This window comes from Mesitornis unicolor, unplaced genomic scaffold, assembly GCF_000695765.1.
Source record: "Mesitornis unicolor isolate BGI_N332 unplaced genomic scaffold, ASM69576v1 scaffold44932, whole genome shotgun sequence".
Taxonomy (NCBI): Eukaryota; Metazoa; Chordata; class Aves; order Mesitornithiformes; family Mesitornithidae; genus Mesitornis; species Mesitornis unicolor.
In genome coordinates, this window is record NW_010169491.1 from 32939 (window position 1) to 52606 (window position 19668).

The 19668-nt window shown below is 37.3% G+C and overlaps 1 protein-coding gene across 3 annotated transcripts in view; it reads right to left on the minus strand.

Annotated features, from left to right (window-relative positions):
• ABCC9 (ATP-binding cassette, sub-family C (CFTR/MRP), member 9) overlaps positions 1-19668 on the minus strand; it is a 63800-nt gene that overhangs the window by 21075 nt on the left and 23057 nt on the right. For 2 of the 3 annotated variants that reach the window (XM_010179354.1, XM_010179353.1), the window contains exons 14-26: positions 18409-18519; positions 17449-17521; positions 15641-15746; positions 10887-10925; positions 9235-9336; positions 7430-7514; positions 6857-6937; positions 5728-5865; positions 5126-5251; positions 4588-4684; positions 2292-2521; positions 1168-1316; positions 304-373 (exon numbers count right to left, since the gene is read on the minus strand). In XM_010179354.1, coding sequence (XP_010177656.1) covers positions 304-373; positions 1168-1316; positions 2292-2521; positions 4588-4684; positions 5126-5251; positions 5728-5865; positions 6857-6937; positions 7430-7514; positions 9235-9336; positions 10887-10925; positions 15641-15746; positions 17449-17521; positions 18409-18519 — 1407 coding nt within the window. Of the gene's footprint in view, positions 1-303; positions 374-1167; positions 1317-2273; positions 2522-4587; positions 4685-5125; positions 5252-5727; positions 5866-6856; positions 6938-7429; positions 7515-9234; positions 9337-10886; positions 10926-15640; positions 15747-17448; positions 17522-18408; positions 18520-19668 lie in introns of all 3 variants that reach the window. The other variant, XM_010179351.1, reaches the window with a different exon arrangement.

Sequence of the window (19668 nt, forward strand, 5' to 3'; positions counted from 1 at the left end):
TCTATCCTGTTTCCTGTTTTGAGCCCAAAATCTGGTGTTTTGCTAATCTAGATCTTATAACAGGAGCGATCAGTTTGCATATGAAGACATTAAGAGCCACCACCATGTTTATTCTGATGGTTACCTGCCCTCACTACTACAAATGTGTGTACCTTCTATTTTGAATTTGTCTGTCATCGTTCCCAGAGACTGTTTTTGCTATGCCTTTCTCTACTGAATATTTTATAGATAATCTTATTTAGTAGCTAAGTGAAAAATTACAAAGCAAAGATGTAATAAAACAGAATATATTGATACCACTACCTGATCAATGATATTTGTATCAGCAGAGAAGCGATTTAGAATTAGCCCCAATGGAGTCATATCAAAAAACCTGTTGAACAAATCATAACCAAAAAGTTACCTGAAAGGGAATTCCAGTTTTGGATAAAAAGTCCTATCAGACAGAACACAGAGCTGTGTCCAGACATTTTCTAAAACCAAGCAGTAAATATGAATAACATAACACATCATAATGTCTGCATCTTGATGATCCAAATCCTTCTCTTAGCATTCCCTCCTGCCCAAACTTTTAAGTCTTCTCTTCCAAAAACGTTCCATTTTGCCCCCTGCTCTTTCATCCACGCTTCCTAAGGATTTAAGATCCCTTCCAAAGATCACAGACTGTCCCTGACTGCTACCTAATGAGCTGCATAGTACTGGACACCAGGACTCAGTTGTTCATGAAAGAACCATGACAACTGTATTCATTATGGAGGCCACCTTTGGGCCATGCTGCTGCCTGTGAGAGACTGATTATGCACAGAACCTGTCCCTGGCCATCAGAAGAAACTTGGTGTCCACACTGTTTGACTCCATGCCCATTTGCTCAGGATTGGAGCCATGTGCCATGGAGCTAGAACTGCACTCAAAGCTTTCCTTGACATCCTAGCCTTGAAGGGGGTGCCAGCTATCTGACACATTTCAGCCAGATAAAAAAGGGGAAGAATGTCACCTGTTCACATGTTCTAACATGGAATTTTCCCCTCTTGCTCATTTCACTACTTATTTTAACTTTTTGAGGCCTTGAATTAAACGGGGCAATTACAAGAGCATTTCTCAGGAATATCCTTCCAGGACAGGTTTTGGCCATGTAGGTTTTCAGGAATAAGTTTATTTTTGCTGTACCTGATTGGTCCAAGGATGATCTTGTTAAGCAGATTGTGGTGTAGGTTCTTGGCTGCTGTGAGGCCCATCCACTCCACAGTCAGAGATGTGATTAGGCAAAGGACAATCCCTGCTCCAGAGAGTATGCTGAAGACAGCTACATGGTATGTCTAATAAAATGACAAATACATCAATCCTAGAAATAAACATACTTTTCTCTTTTCTAGTAGGAAGCTCATAGAATCATAGAATCATAAAACATCAGGTTGGAAGGAACCACAAGGTACCTGGTACCAACTAACTAGTATGTCACGTCACTTATATTACATAAGTGTATTTATATCATTGTTAGGAAATAAAAGAACTATGATGGGACTGCAATTCATTAAGTTCACATAATTAGAAGATCTGGCAGTTCTAAGATCCCTCAACCTACTGATGAGTACCCTTCAAGACCCTGAAGTGGTAGTACTTAGAACTGTGAAGATAAACTAACTGGACAAATACAAAAGCAAGCAAATTGTTAGCAAAGATATCAGACAACCGAAGCAGAAACTCTCAAGAATTAAGGCATTTGAGAGATGTTGGAAAGTTCCACTTTATTAAGTTCAAGCACCACTAAAATTCCCAGAGAAAAATCCTAAACTAATCTGCCAGGTCTACAACACATTTAAGCCTTCTGAAATTTTACTAAGTAGATTCCAATGAGATATGTGTATATGAGTCAAATTTACAGCTACAAGCAGTTTGCATTTAAGTAGTACATTTGAAGACCTTTTTTTTTTTTCCTGACAGGACATTACTGGACAGCCAGTACTTAGGAAAATGGGGTCATTGACTTAGGTGTTAAAAAATCCAGATGGAGAAGTTTAGTATGAGATTACTTCCTTTGAAAAGTCAGTCATTTTTCTAACCTCAAATACACTTCTGATTCAGTTTTGCATGTTTGAAAAGACTGATAGAATTTGAATTGTCTTATGATTTATCATTAACAATTCATCCATCCTACATCATAATCAGTCTTGCCATATATGTCTTTTCAATCTTGCTGGCTTCTAGAGAAATAATTACTTTAGAACATTTTTTCTGGTTTTTATTTTGCCTGTCAAGCTCCAGACATGGCCCACCTTATTTGTGCTTTCAACATCATCAGAGTTCCTGACTTCATTTGCATTGTCCATAGATGTCCATGTAGCAAGCCAATAGTCTATGGCCACTATAACTGAGTGTTTCAACAACTTTGAGAAAATCATCAGAAAAAGTAAGAAGAATCCTCCAGAGGTTAGGTATCTCCAGCAGGTTTTCCACGGCATCTTAGTTCTGAGTCTCAAGACAGTTGACATATTATCATCTTCATCTTCTTCCTCTTCTTCCTCTGTGACTCAGACATTTGATCAAGTTAGTTTGGACACAGTACTATGAATTATACCTGGCTTTACTGACTTTGGTTGACTTTTTTGTTTCAAATCTTAATTTTAACAGCAAAATTAATTTTGTAATTTAAAAACAGCAAACACTTCAGACATATTTTCATAAGACTTCCCTTGTGCTCTTTGAGCAACGCTATAGACTGTCAGACTTTGACTGGTTACAGTCTTAGTAATAAATATTTTTGTAAGTCAGGTCTTCAGTACTATTTATAGTACTTTTATTATACAGTCAGCAGAGCACTTTGGTCACATGGAAGATTCTAGAAAGCTCTCCAAAGCTTTCCATCCAGGTACTCTGACATCTGTTGCATGAAAGATCTTAATTTTTTACTTTATTTCTGACTACTAAAGTATTGCCTATATAAAAAAACACAGCTGTGGGATTAATGTTTATTCGAGTTCTCCATTTGACCATATGATAATTGTTCACATTATACCAAAATAAAATCAGTGCAAGACTTCTGCTATGAGAAATATATATTTCATAGGTGCATAAACATTACATTATTTTTTTTCCAGTTAATAAAAATATACATCATAGCCTTTCAGACTGCACTTGAGGAAGAGAAATGTTGACCTGCTCTTGACAGCCCTGAACTGAGAGCATTTCCACCTGTTTCTGATGTTGAACATTAAAAATGAATAATTGACTTCTTGAGAGTTGAAATTCTACACTTTTTGGGATACAAAGAATTTGTGAACACTCCTTAGGTCACATAAAAAGTGTGCATGATCCAGAATGCAATATCAGGTTATATGTCTGCCCTGAAGTTACTGATATGTATTTTATGATCTTAATAGTGTTTTTTGCAGGCATTCTGTGGAGTATACGGACATGTTTTCTCCCCCTCTCCCACCCCATGTTTTCTATTTTACCCCACAAAAAGACCAAAAGGAGGAGCTTGGGAATGACCTCAATTTAAACTCCTCCAAGAATTTAACTGATGAAGTGTACGGATAACTGGACATAGTAAGAGGTGTTCTGCTTTGCTCTGCCAAGGAAATATGAAGTCATCATAATATTCCCATCTCAGGGCCTTTGGGGTCCAGCTATGCCTATTGTGCAGTGCTTGGAAATCTCTTCAAAATGGAGCAACCCAGGACCTAGAGTCCTATGATTTAGGATGACAATCCGTCATAAGCATTGTCAGACGAAACACAAGGCAGCAATAAAGAGCCTGCTTATAGCCAGTATGCATTCTGCAATCACCCCAGCCAACAATGCCATGATAATCCCTGCAATTAGTGCTCCTGTTGAATTACGGTGAAGCCTACAGTTCACCTCTTCTCTTCCCTTCCCTGGCACAAACATACTGCTTGCCAGGACTGACTAATCCCTTTAGGCATGGTTGAGCAACCCAGGGATGTTGTTGATGGGTCTTGTTGCCAGTTGCCAATATCCAACCATGTGTCACCCTCCACCCCATCCGCCTCCACTTTACAAATGGCATGAATCTGAATCTGCAGTGTTTAAAACTACCAAAAGTTGGGGGAATAAGAATCTAAGCTTGAGAATAAAGCTTAAAATTTCTCCTATAAATAGTCCCAGCTAGAAAAATAGAAGACCAACTTTGTATCCAAAAAGAAATTGAAAATAACTACAAATTTGATCACGTGGTGATATACCCAGAGCCCAGAACAGATATCTCATGAGGGACAGGGCTACAGATGGTCTAACATTATTGTGTCAATGCACAGAGCTACCTTAATTTGCATTGGTAACCATTCTTACCATTGTTTTACTTCTATCTCATCCCTCACTACTTCCAGGCAGTATAAGTAGCAAAGAAATTGACTTGTTTTGGCACACCTTATCCTTGCACAATGTTTAGAGAAATCTATGAACAATCCCTTAAACAAGTCATATTCTAAACAGGTACAGGACTTTCCACTGTTATTACCAAGTGTCATCAACAACTTCATACTTCATTGTTAAGAACTGCCAACTGTTCAAGTGGAAAGGCGATGATCCATGGTAATAGAATAAGTAAAGTGAAATGTTAAAACATACCTTCATCTTCACCTTCCAGTTGTGATTTGGATTCTCTGGGGTACATGGCTCTTCTAAGAGTTTTTCTCTCAAGAGTGGTCTGGTCAGCTTCCATATCCTGTAATAAGAAAACTTTTATTAATTTCAGAGCTTAGCTGTCTGCCATTGTGGTAGCCCCAGCAGTAACCTCAAAGAGATTATTTAGATCAAAAATAGTCTTTAGAGAATCCTAAATGCTCATGGCAGTAACAGAATAAAAGTCTCAGAGATATTTTAGGAAGTCTCCTAAAGTCTATCCTTTGCCCCAGAAAAGGATCAGTTGTGCACTGCATTTCAAAAGGATCTTTGCCTAATGTGTCCTTACAAACCACCCATGATGGATATACCACACACTTCCTAGACAATCTATTCCAGTCCTTAAAGTTCCTTACAGTTCATGTGGTTTTCCCCCAATGTCTAGTTTAAAACTTGCTTTCTGGCATGGTTTTTTATTTTTAGAAATTAACTGAAAAATAATTCTTTTCTAAAAGGTCATCCTTGCTCAGATGTTCCTATTTACCTTTTCCAATTCTTGATCTTGGCGATTCATCAAAGTTTTCCAGTGTTCATATAGCTCAATATCCTTGTTTTGGATATCCTTTAGCGTTCCTTCTCTAAGCACCATTCCATCCTTCATTGCTATGATCTATGGGAGAAAGCATGCAATAGGTTTACTCAGCAACATATATACCATAATCACTGAGCTGGATCCTACAAGACATGTCTCAGTATTGCTGATATTACCATTATGCAAATTTCTATGTTGATTTTATTCAATATTTTATTTATAACTACTTAAGTTGACACAGCTCATAAACTGAAACTTCTACAAGCCATGCTTACCTGTAAGAAGCATGGACAGGACATAATAACAGTCATATTTGCAATTAAGTCATAATTCTCCAGTGGGTTTCAATCAAAAAACCCTACACAAATAATGTAAAAATAATTTTTTTCCTTTTACTATAGTATCTGTATTATTTAAAGTGACAGCCACATGACATATGGAATTAAGAAGGAGGGACTCTGTAATAGAGTAGTGATCTCACCAAGCATTATGGTGCTAACTTCAGGTGTACATTCATCATTAGCAAATCTGCACCATGGTATCTCTTCTCTTACCCAGTCAGCATGTGTTAGGTATTGTAACTTATGTGTCACCAGAACAAGAGTTCTCTTGTCTTCTTGCAGGAACTTCAAAATCCCTTCCTGCATTAAATGATCACTTAAATGAATGTCCAGTGCAGAGAATGGGTCATCCTGCAATCAAATACAATTTTAAAATATTAGAACAGGGTACAAAAATAAGTTCTATTTCTTTCAAGAGTTTTTTTTAACAATAGAAAGCATCTGCATTACTAACATTTCATCTCTTTCTAACGACTACGAGCTGCTCAGAGGGTTGCACTATGAAACAGTGAGCTAGAATCATTCCTCTTCAGTTCACAACAATGGACTCAGTTAAATTTTTGTGTTTAGATCTGTGCAGTGCTTTAAAGTGTGGAGTTCTGACAGTGTGGAGTCATCCTGATAAGAAACACCAGAACTGAAATTTCCCATCCAAATTTGAAAATGTCAGGATCCAGAGCCAAGCTTGGGCCTAATTTTGATGGGAAACTGGCACAAGAAAGAAAGCAGAGTTAGGAACTGTTCAAATTTACTCCAGACTAAGTTGCAGATGTGCTTAGTCTTCACTTTGAGTGAGTGTGGCTAACAACAAGGTAACATTCAGATAAGTATATTAATATGCAAACAAAAGAACAGAAGTTCCTGGCTAATTTTGAAGAGGCTTAATCAGCCCCTTCATGAGCAGTAGCCTCCTGAAATTCCTGATGTCCCTTGAATTTAATAACAGAGAAGGAAAGTTTGTCCAAATCCACAGCACTCTGCAGGAGAGTGCCAAACCCTTGGGCTGTTCGTTGCTCATGCGTAGTTGCATGATGTTGCTTCTCCTTGTCAGAGATCTTGCTGATTTCAGAGGGACTCTGTTGATAGTAGGTCACCACTGAGAGTGAGAAGTTAGACAATCTGTTCTACTCTTCCAGTGTTAATCTCTGTAGGAAATCTCCCAGTATATTTTGATGCTGCCACTAGGGGAATTTTATTTCCTATCTCTACAATTTGGATTTGGAGTTGAATACAAGTCCCTGTAGCTTTCTAAATGTAACACAAATTTTTCTGAAGCTAAATGTAAGGAATGACAGTTCTATTACTAACTTTCCATGCTCCATGAGAAAAAGAAAAATCTTACCAAGAAGACAATATTGGTGTTCTGATAGAGTGCTCGAGCTACACAGATTCTCTGTCGTTGGCCGCCACTTAAATTAATCCCCTGATGGATATAATGGATCAGAAATATGCATCTTTGAATAAACATTGTGATAGTACTTTGGAAATGTGATTTCTTACAGTTATACAGAGTTCCAATAAAAATCAAAAGCTTTGTTAAAATGCTAATGCTGTTGATAAACAAGCATAATCCTTATATAATATCAGAAGAAAAATGATTATTTAGCAACTAATCATAAGTAAGTATAAATTCTGAAGAGCTTCTCTAAGCACAGTAGGCTTTTTAGATTGAAAAATTCAAGCAGTACTAGCATCAAATTCTGCACACAAAATATAGGAGACTGATCAAAAAAATCCCATTTGAGAAACAGCTGAAGAAGAAAAAAAATTTTCAACTTTTTTACAGTCACCGCAGTGAATTACAATTTTTTACCAGGCTGGCAGCCCAATACCTACTAGATCTGTCTGAGTGACATCAAAGAGTGCCTTCTTAATACATAGGCTAAGCAGATATAAAAGCATTCATATTATTCACCCTTTCTCCAATTTCTGTCTGATCACCAAATGGTAGTAAGTCAATGTCAGGCTGCAGAGAGCACGCATCTGTAACAGCTTTGTACCTGTACAAAAAAATATGGTCATTGCAATTATTTAACCAGTCTCTTACTTTGCTAACATAGAAACCTCCAGCTAAAAATCACTGCTAAGTTATTATGGCTCTGTGATGGTTGGATAATTGCAAAAATAAGTGGGGCAAAAAGAATATTCAGTCACTAATCATGGAGCGTTGTAAACTAAGCATTGTAAAAAATAACATATTTATTCGAGATCTGTATTGGCAAGCCTACTTTTTAAAGATTCAGTTACATAAATTACTGAGTACATTCCTCCCTAGCATGAAGCTGTTTTGCTGGACTCTGGAGTATTTGAAGCCATTTCCCAATGAGTTATTATTCTTCCCCCTCTAGGTGTCTCCTCATTTATTTCAGTGTGATATTACAGGGCAAATGAACCTTACACTGCTTCTGATCATGCCAGAATCACAGAATCACAGAGTCACAGAATGTTAGGAGTTGAAAGGGACCTCGAAAGATCATCCAGTCCAACCCCCCTGCCAGAGCAGGTTCACCTAGACAGGTGCAGGAACGCACAGGAACATGTCCAGGTGGGTTTTGAATGTCTCCAGAGAAGGAGACTTCACAACCTCTCTGGGCAGCCTGTTCAGTGCTCTGTCACCCTCACAGTGAAAAATTTCTCCTTCTGTTCACGTGGAACCTCCTATGCTCCAGCTTGCACTCATTGGCCCTTGTCCTATCATTGGACAGCACTGAGAAGAGCAATCACTGCCAGAAGCTTTTTTTTTTTTTTGAGATTTCTAGGCCTGTGCAGTATTGCAGACAATCTGCTAATATGGAGCTGGGATGAGACTATTTGAGTGGTGTAATTCAGCCTTGTTCCTCTGATATGAGTGAAGTTAGGCTGACAGATGCAGTGGCTGAAAAATCTGGTCCCTGAAATTTTAGATGTTTCTCTGGATTTTGAGATATATGGTCATTGCTAAGTTTTATTAAGTGGGAATGGAGTCATCCATCTTAACAAAGAACACACTGAGAGGAATGGGATGTATTTTTAATAACTTAAAACAAAGAGTATTGCATTTGAAAATATCAACAATTTGTTTTCCTTAAGTCAAGTCACTTTTTCCACTGCATCTGTTAGCTGACCTTTTAGAAAGACACAAGAAGCAAGTGCTGGATAGGTACAACACAAGCTGTGCACCTCAGCTTTCACACTCTCTTCTCCTGTATTTTCAATAGAAGAATTAAGGTTATTTCATTGAGGCACCCCATCCTCATATGTGCAGTGTTTTTGTAAAGTGGTTGCTCCAGTAACTTGATCACAACAGGATTCACACATAAACTCGGCGGAAACATGCCCAGTATCCCTATTTCCAGAGTCCTCTGGCAACCTCAGGCTCCATTAAACAAAACAAAAACATGTCAGTAATCTCCAAAGACGGGATCAATCTCACAAAACTTTAGCTGCTTGAAAAAGTACACACATGGCTTCCACGATATTACATGGAAAGCCACTGCCACTGTGTGATTTCTCACAAACATCTAAGACATGCAGCCTGGTTAGAGGGGGAGCCTTGAAAGAGCCATTTAAAAAAACCCTGAAACCTTCCTCTGAGATGGCTAAAGTCAGGTTAGACAATTCCACCCCAGGGTTGACATGCAGTGATATTTTTTGAATCTACAAACTTCCTCAAGAAGAAGAAGACAAAAAACCTCTTTGAAATAGGCTGTCATGTGTTTTTGCAAGGTGGTTGATATTTACCTCTGTTTATTAAATGGGCTCCCAAAGATAATGTTCTCCTCCACAGTTGCATTCAGCAGCCACGGCTTCTGAGCTGCATAAGCCACTGAGTATCTGTTTCTACTGTAGACACATAAAGAGTATTAGTAAAAAGAAAATCACCTACATTATGAAATGTCTGAAAATGAGGGTTTTTTTAAAATGAATTATATGAATGTGCATTCATAAATATACAGGGAAACACATAGGCAAAACAACTGTTACAAAAGTGAAGGGAAGAATTTTAAATTAGATGCTTTTGTTAGAACAGCAGGCCCTCTCTCCTTGATGGTAAAATCTATGTTCTAGGTAGTATTCTATTCTACTATAAATGTCTGGTACCTACCTCAGTTTAGTAACTGCAATTTCAAACCTAAGGCAAATTATAAATAATAAAAATAATTAAATTCTGACAAGAATATTTATTTGGTCTTTTTTTTTCTCTAATGTCAAAAGAGACAATGAAAAGGCACTGTTCAAATGGCATCAGGACATTTGACTTTCTGCTTTCTGAAGTTTTAGACTATTTTATGTGGCCATGCACAGGAAATAATACTTTTTTCTTAGAGAATGTTTTTTCCTTTAAGTCTATTAGATCCTCAGTGAACTGACATGATACTGGAAAAGAACAGTTCAATACAGATTGGTAAGGAGACTACAGTCTCCCAAGTAGTTATTAGATGTATTTTAAATGAGAATAAATACCTAATGAAATGAGTGCAATAGGGGTATGAATGTTCTTTACTTCTGTCTGTTTTGCCTAGAAATTGCAAAAGAGGTCATGTAATTTCAGACATTTTTCTGAAATACCCAAGATAAGTGAGGAAGGAGGTGTGTACTGGTACTGACTTGAGGATCTGAACACTTATCTTCCTTCTAAGTCTCTTTGATGATATTGCTTCAAACTAAACATTTTATATAGCTTTCTACATAAACATCTAGGATTTGCTATTGAGAGAGAGGGTGCCAGGGTATGAGAAACAGCTGGTTAGAAGCATTCAGTGGTATCCCAAAAATTTTAGGAGTTTTAGCAGTTCAGTGTACACTAGTATGTCCTCAGGATTACCAGGTACCAATACATGGTGTAGTTCCCAACCACAGCTATATGTGCCACTACTTCTCTATCACTAATGGTGTGTTTTCAGCTTAGCTTGCCCTTCTTTTAAACCTGCAGGCCATTGAAGCCAGGGTTCAAGCCACTGCTTGTCTTCAGCTGAAGCACAGCTGGTTCCCTTCACATGCTGCGTGCCCTGCTCCATCACACAGCCGTAACTCTGGGTTACAAGCAACACAAAACTCAGTGCCAACCAGAACACATGAAAACACATGGGAAGGTACACATAATGATGTCTCACATCTAGGACCCCTGTCTTGCAATACATGGAGCACACTAAACCCAGTTATGTCAAATAGGAGCTTGGAGCACTGAACATCTTTTTCTGAAGTAGTGGTACAATGGCTGAAGAAGATTGGGATTCACTGGATTTAGCACAATCTGTTGGTTAATCCTACAGTAAATTATTATCAAAATGGTAAGAAAATACAGAGTGGGCTGCAGGGTACAAAAATGAAGGCTTGAGGAAATCTTGAAGAAATGAATATGTATTATGATACACTAAAACCAGAAATAATACCTTCTGGATGCTTCAAAAGAAGGTTCAATTCCATTTACACTGTAATTTATGGTAAATGATATTTAGTAAGAAGGAAATACAGAGAGTAACATTATATTATAGTTTTACATACAGGAAAACTGGAGTTAAGTACATATTTTCAGAACTCAACATCAGTTGGATTTTTTTTGTTCTTAAAGGGAAAATAAACAAAGTCTAAGTAAAAGCATATAACTTTTGAAAATACAACAGTTTCATATCTATGGTGCACAGTGGCTAAACAGGCAAGTTATGTTGTTAGAATATGTTTTAAAAATGTAAAGTGTATTGTAACACCTATCAAAAATTATATTATCAGTATTGCCTGGGCATATAAAAGGTTGACAAGCTATCAGTTGTTTTCTCCACACATTACATCAGGGACGTGAAAAAGTTGGTAACTAATGTCAAATTTCCCCTGGAGCAAAGATAAGTCTTGCAGGTACACTTTCGTATCAGAACAAATTTTGAACCTGCTTAAAGCAGTAAGGCTGCATCAAGCCATGAATGGCACTACAACACTTTCCTTGTCAGCCTCCACTTCTTAAGGATCACATCCATGAAATATATTTTGAAGAGCATGCAATGACAATAATGACATTGATGATTTTGCAGCTCCCTCCATTTATTAATTGACTTCTTAATAGTATCTAGGGCATGGAATGACAGTCAAAGCAGGTCTGGACCAGCAATGGTGCTTATGTCCAGGCATGGCAACACATCACTGCAAAGATGATATGTTACAACTTCACTTACCTAGAAGTGTAAGTTTATGTTATGTAAATGGAAACAGGCATTAGAAGGGACTAGAAAACTGATACTAATGTATTATTTGCCTGACTTAAAAAAAATCTCAAACAAACAAGTTCTCCCTTCCCAAGCCACCAAATCCTCCAGATGAAATATTTTACTGCTGAAACACAAATGTCTGCGTGCCTGCTGGGATACCAGTAGCTGCAGCTGCACTCATAAGCAGAGGATCCAAGTCTGGCAAAGGGTATAACAGTTCTAATAGTGGAGCACTTATAATGCCAGACTTGTGTATGAAGCATCTTCCCAAAATGCTAGAACTGAGATATGTTGCTTTCTGTGCTGCACATCAACTCTCTAAACACTTTGATAATTTGTACCTCCTAAAGCTCACAGTATGTTTCCTTTGTGCACCTATCACCAGAGAAGATACTATATCAGGAGTGAACAAGCTCTGTTGGTTATCTCAGAAGTGTCAGAGAGCCATAAACTGAGACTCAAGACAGACACTGTTTCACCAGAGCTGGTCCTTTATTCAGTAGAAGCTTCCAGTCTTCTCTACAATGGAAAAAAAAGTTATAAGAAAGAAAAAGATGGAGACTAATAAGAGATTAAAACCAGATCAGAAATTAAGTCAAGCCAAAAAAAGAGAAGAAAACCTAAATTTCCTCTATTAAAAACCCCCTAACGTTTATCAGTAGAGCATTGCAATTGTAAAGAAAGGGATAATGCTTTCATGTACACAGGGACTGCCCTCTGAAGTACAATTTGACAAAAACTGGACACAAGCCTTGTGAGACTCCTTGCAATTCATACCAGATTTAATATGCTTGCCATTACAATCAAATAGATTATCTGAATAAACAAGAACTAATCGTAAGATCTCAGTTTCTTCTTTTTTAGTTAGAAATTTCATTTCATTCTTAGCTTGATAAATGCACTTGTATTCTCCCAAAATATGAATTAGATTTCTGTGCAAATCCACATTCATTAATAATCTCATGAATAAACACATATAAGACCTTTACTGAGCTGGGTCATTCACAAACAAAGAGATTAAGTAGTTGGTCTTGTATTTTATTACCTTACTGAATCTAAAAGTGCGATGCGATTGCAGGGCATGGGAGTGGGCTGAAAGTGAAGTTCGTGAGATTTCTAAAAAGAGTATTTTATTTGTCCACTGGGATTAATAATCTTTGCTCTAATTTCTTTATTTATTGAAATGTGGCTACTTCACTGACTTTTATTCTGTACTATAAAATAGATATATTCCCCAAAATGGGGCATAGTAAATTCAAGTCTGAAATGGTAGGAAAGACCAAACTGATGAGATTGATTAGTCATTTTTGTAAGATTTTGAATATATAAGCTGAAATAATACAGACATTAACTTAAATCAAGGAAAAGTAAAAAAGAGAGCTTGTTGGAGTTTGAACAATTTTTATGCTACCTCTGGATATTTCAAAGCAGACTAATGCATCTCTAGCCAGGCCCAGATTCCTTCAGCCTACAAAATGTAAAGGGAAGAGAACAAAAGGATACAGAATCTCTAGGATTCCACTGTAACTGCAGAATCAACCATTTCCTCTGCTAATATAGGCAAGAAATTTGAGACAAGGACCAAGCATCTACACAAATTCTATCCACAGTTTGAAAGAATTTATTCCTATCCCTGCAACCACCCACAGCAGCACAGCAGGATTAGTAAGCATGCTGACTTTGGCTACTGACGTTTATCTGGCTGACCATTTATCCCTTCAGTGCCCATAAGGACCTTTAGTGTTTTCTATGAGCTACTGTGGCTGCTTACCTTTTGGTAAGCAGTGGTACTTTGCAATCCTTCTGAGGAGTTCACGGACCTTCCCTAATTTTTCTTGAAGCCTTCCATAGCTTGAGGGCAGAACAGGCCATTTGGGAGGATGTATTTCATAATTCTTGTGTTTCCCATGCTTTTAACTTAGTAAGGTTTGTACTGTCCAAGGTTTGTAATGTATCTGAGGCATGTCCCCTATATGTGGGAAGGTTCTGGCCCATAAGATTTGCCTTGACCGAAATCTCTTACAGAAAGATACACTAGAACATTTTCTTTCCCCAAGATCCCAAACCAGTGACAACCCTGGCAGCAGGACATACAGCTTTCACTGCAGACAACCACAGCAGCAACACGGTATTCAAGCTCCATCATGGGCTTTCACAACAATGCATTACAGAATTACCCCAGTATAACTGGATCTGAAATCTTATCCTTCATTACTACTACTGTACTGTTATGCCTGACTTAGTTGTGGAATTCACCTCACTTGCATTTAATCCCTGGAACTGCAGCACTAGTGATGCATGTGGAATCACATGGAAAGAGATTTAAGAGGATAAATAGGATCTTTATTACGGTTTTGTAAAGTATAGGATCCACTTAGTTCAATACCTGCAGTATCCTTCTGTATTCATATGTCTGTCAGGCAGTCTGAAATCATCACCAAATCATAACAACATCTGCCTCAGCTGTATCACAGTATCAAATTCTAATTTGCAATGAAAAAAAGTTATTCAGTAAGGCCTACTAAAACCTGAGTTGCCTGTTTGGTTATGTACAGAGTGCTAATAAACTGAATACATTATCTTAATCTTTCTTGAACAATGTGAAACTTGAGTAGTATTTAATAATCTTTCTCTATTATCATTCTAAGATTTCTAGTTTTCTCTAATCTTCCTAGGATTTCAAACCTTCTTTAGGACAAATATGAGTTTTTCTCAAATATATGTTTGAAAACAGTTGTGAGAATAATTTCAGGGTACAATCTACTGTATTATCCTACACTCCTCAGAGAAAAAAGCCTGACTGTGAAGTCAAAAACTTCAAAAAAGTTAGTTGTGCCTTGGCTCCAACTGTACCTGCTACTCCAGTAAGATCACATGTTTAGAATAGCAGAGAGTGAAATATGGCCAGGCAATAAAATATGCAATGCATACTAGCACATGAAAAGCAAAAATATCCAGTCTGCAACATTGCTGTAAGAAAAAGATGACAAAGAAGGATGTCAAGGGATGGGGCAACAAAATACTGGTCTCTGAGACAAAATTCACCATTTCTTCTCAAAAACCTAATTAAGAAGAGCTTGGCTTGGTAGTTTTAAGGAAACAGAACTGCTCTTTAAAATCAAAGAACGAGTCTTGGGGTTAAAGCACATCCCTTCCACAGCCTCTGTCCTGCCTTGGCTGGAAAAGTTGTTGCTGCTCCTCTTAGTTTGTGTAGGAAGTTCTCATTCACTGGGTCTGATCTCATGTGAATCCCGAGGCCTGACCTCACTGGCAGTTCCCTCTTCAGCAACAGCTTCTTTACTGCCTTTACTCAGTAGGTATCTGGGGTCCTCAGGCTACTTTCTGAACATACTACTGTGAAGAGTAACACTGATTTCCATAGGCAAGGCTTGGGCAGATACCAGGGAAAGGGAAAAGTATTGCTCATGTATTATTTTATCACCTTTTCCTCTGCTAGCAGCAGCATCACTGGGTGGGAAAGACAGCATTTCCCCTGTGCTGATCCCCCACGCATACCACACAGATGAAGAAGCTCCAGCCTGTCATGCTTCTACAGGCATGTACAGTAGCAGCATAGCAATGCTGACTTCACTTATAGTGAGTACCATAAATCCAGAGCTGACTTCCACCACTGAAGAATGCTGCATAAAAGGAATAGTACTATACTTTCTATTCAGCTGATATGCCAGGGCTAATATATTAGATATTAAGCACCTGACTAGCCTCTTACCCTTCCTGAGGCACTCCGTTCTGCCTGCTCTGAACCATGAACAAAACAGCAAGGAAAATCCTTCATAAGTTTGCAGGCAATGCCTTCCAGAGACAATATGGATGATGATAATCATTTAACATACAGTTCTGAGACATGAAATTTACATTACTCACAGCAAATCCCAATTACATACTTCTTAAATGAAAACAACAATTAATAGCTATATGAAACATACTTGCTCCAGTGAACTTTCCCCTCCAGTGTCTGCATCTCTCCCAAAATAGCAAGAAGAAGTGATGACTTGCCACAGCCAACTTGACCCACAATCATTGTCATCTGACCTACAACAATAATAATAACAAGCATATTTTTAAAAAAGAAAAAAAAAATCTACTCAAGTCCACAAGGCCTAACTAGATCCAGTTCTACAGCACTTCAATTAGTTGGTTAAATATGTTAGCATCCTCTACATAAATGGGCAATATTGCACATATTCATCTATGGAAATATACATTAATGGACAGTACAAGTACCCACTAATCTCCAAAGGAATGAGACTACTGCTTTGATATATATATATTATCATACATTGCATGGGAGTATGTTACTTTATGAAATTACCTTAGGGTCAAATCATATAAAGTGGGGAGTGATAATTCAGTCTGGGGTTCCATGAAAATTCAATCTAGCAAGTGACTGCAACTGAAAGATCCATTACTCTTTTCTGCACTCCTCCTTCCCTCACCACCACTTTCCTACCTTCAGTCCTACTCTGTAGTGGCAATGATGCTTCTCAGATCTTCCCATAAATCAATTGGACTCACTAACTGTGCTAGCTAGTGCACTTGCCAGGTAGAGCTTCTTGCCAGCTGTATAGTTAATGGTCTCATTACTTCTAAAGGTGGTAAACTCTTAGACTGGCTCATTCAGCATGCAAACCCATGGCCTTAGATTGTAAATTCCTTGGACCAAAGACCTTCTGCTGGTGTCGTATGTTGCACTGGTCTAGCACAAAGAAGTGTTAATTCCTGTATAGGTCACTGTTTCACTGCTACAGTGAAACAAATGATATGTACTTTGGGATTATGTATAGTACTTTGGAATTACTTAATAACTACATGATATCTAAGATGTGTCAACCTAATGCAATAAGCTATTTTAAAACTAAGCACTTGATAGGATATAGAAATAAAATATAAGACTATTTAATAACACAAAATACCATCAAACAGTGTTAGGAATTTTACATTATTATTAGTAATAGTAGTAGTAGTAGTAGTAGTCATAGTCGCAGTCATAGTCATAGTCATAGTCATAGTCATAGTCATAGTCGTAGCAGTAGTATGTTGCTACTTTTCACACTTTCTATGTAAGTCTTCCAAAACAAATCAATATTTTGTAAACCTGTGAAGCTCCTAGACAAAGGACATTGAGGATGCAAGAAATGACAGGAGATCAGCTGGACAAAGATAAATTATTGCATAAGAAATGCATTGAGGATTTCTTGACAGAAAAACTGCATGTGGCTCAATGAATCACATGAGATTAAAATAGTTGTGAAGTGGGAGAGTGTAATGTTGAAGAATGGTAGCAGAAGTATAATATATGACTGCTGTGTTCCTGTTCCCCCACTGCTAGCCACTGCTGGAAATAAAATACTGAATTAGATGGATCCTTTGTTTGAACAAGTCTGGAATTCTCCCTCTTTCTTTTTAAAAATTTGTCTATTAAAAATAATACTTTTTTGCAACCATCTTTTCCATATTTATTCTTGCTCTTGACTTTGTTCATGCTATTATAAAAAACTATAAAGGTATACAAAACCCATGTAATTTGGGTGGTTTTTTTAATAGTACTTTAGGTTAATGATATAGCTATATGACAAATAGAGTGGTCATATACAGACCTTGTATGCATTTTAACCTTCATTTTTTCTTATAATAATCTAAATGTGTGGTTTTATGCTTTTCACAACATCAAGAAATGGAGTTAGTAGCAATTTGATATTACATATTTTATGTTTATGGTGTGCATTTATCCTACCTGTTGGGATTCTGATGTTTATGTTGGACAATGTAGCTAAACCACTTCCCCATGAAAAGTATCCATTGGTTACCTACAAAACAATTACCATATGTCAGATATATAAACACACAAAGGAAAAAAAGTCTAGTTTGGATTTAAAATATGCTACTAAAATAAAGCTGTGGTCAGTAGGCATGGTGAGGTATGCTCATACACAAAAAAGCAAGTTAGTTTAGTAAAGATTGCCAAACTCAGAAAAGTTTGTGAATAAGAAAAGTTATATACACAAATATATATACTGTATGAAATACTGCAAAGGGACGATCTTGAGTTGAACTCTATTTACCAAATATTTTAATTCTGTCAAGTATTAGAGATTAAAGACTAATGATCATAAGACCTTACAGGTGACAATCTAAATAGCATAACTTATTAAGGAAGGAAATATTTTGCATATTGTGATATATACCCCCTTGGGGGCCCAAATATTCACAAAGACCCTAGTCTTTATGAGCAGACTTCCTTTGGAGTTGACAGGGCCATGAAATATTCTTTGCACAGAGCAGATATGTGGGGAGAAGTTGGCCAACATGACTTAAAATAATAATAAATGACATGTCATAATAAATGTAAAAAAAATTACTCAAAAGTTTTGAACTTGGTTCTAAGAATGAGAGAGAAGTGCATGAAGGGAAAGTCTGAAAAATCTATATTAATTTCTGCATATCAGAATATCTAGGTTTTGTTACTTTTGACTCAGAATGCCTCTTTGTTCCCTGAGAAGACAGGTAATCACTATAAAGAGCTGCTCTGAAGTGGATTCTTCTCATATTTTTGGCTAATGTGCTTATTTATTTAAGGGCTTGTTCTTGCAACGGACAATTTGCCTTTGGAAGAACAGCAGCAACTGGGCACTATCTGGTACTGTTGCAGGAGGACCTGCGCATTGTAAAGAATGAAACACTGCTTTCAATCCACCTTGATTGCAATATCATCCATGTCCTCAGGGCTTGTTTGCTTCCTTGTTGGCTGTTCATAGCTTTCAAGCTGATACCTCAAGGGCTGCCTCCTGTTGATGGCCTTGGTGTGCTACACAGTGAAATGAAAAACAAAAGTTGGAATTCCCAAGAGACGACAGCACTTAGTTCCCTATAAAACAGACAATTCATTCCCTTTCCTCCCATCATTCTAGGACACAAGAAGAAACCACTGCTTTTCAGTGCGTGATAATAAAGATGCACTACTGTGATGGATGTATTGTAGTGTTTTAAAAACCCTTAACTGAAGCACGGGAAATATATTTCTGATTTGGGTTTCACACGCATAAAAATCCCAAATTTCAGCTCTATCATCCTCCTCAAACCACTAGGTAAGTCTGCCCTACTGGAGGTAGCTCCAAACAAAGCTGTCTCAAAAGTATAATGACACGCAGAGTTACCATTTTGGTTCTTGAAAGCAGAACAGCTGCGAGACCAAGAAGCACGTCAAATTAGCTTGTGCAGAGTACTTCACTGATGTGTAACAGTGATTGTAGATCTGGCTCATTCAGAGCTACCTGTGGTATCTGTAAGTGCCACTGTATTGAGCCAAATCAGCATAATCTTAGTGATTCCTTATTGTTGGTTAAATCATTCATCTATAGTGAATGATTTAATCTTAACAGATACTGCCTTTCTTATTCACTTTCCACATCATCTAGACTTTGTTTCTTTCTGTAGGGCTGGGCAAAACGTGAACAAGAGAAGTAAAATAAATGCCGAAACAATTACATTTTTATTTTCTTTATTATAGCTGTTAAGCAAGAAATCAAGAAAAAGGCTTCATGTTGGCAAAATAATTTAATTTAGCTCTAAATAAAACTTATTTTGTGCTAATCCTGCATTTCTGTTGCCATCTTTAAGTTTCACTCACATTTCAAATGATATAATCAGTTTGAAACAGTGGAAATACCTAGACTTAGAAAAACATCAAAATGAAACAAAAAATCGTTTCACAAATAATCTCCCTTGATGTTTTTTCTCCCCTCAAATTTTACTCAAATTCACTATATGCTTAGCACTCCAGAAACAACAACTCAGAATAAATTCCTATTTTACAAATTTTGTTGTTGTTTTTCCCACCACCAATTCTGAATTTCCAAAAACAGGAATCAGTCCTACCTAAACATGCACAACATAATATGGGTTATTCTGGCAATATTAAGTGCAAACCCCATAACCACAGGAAATACACCAAGGC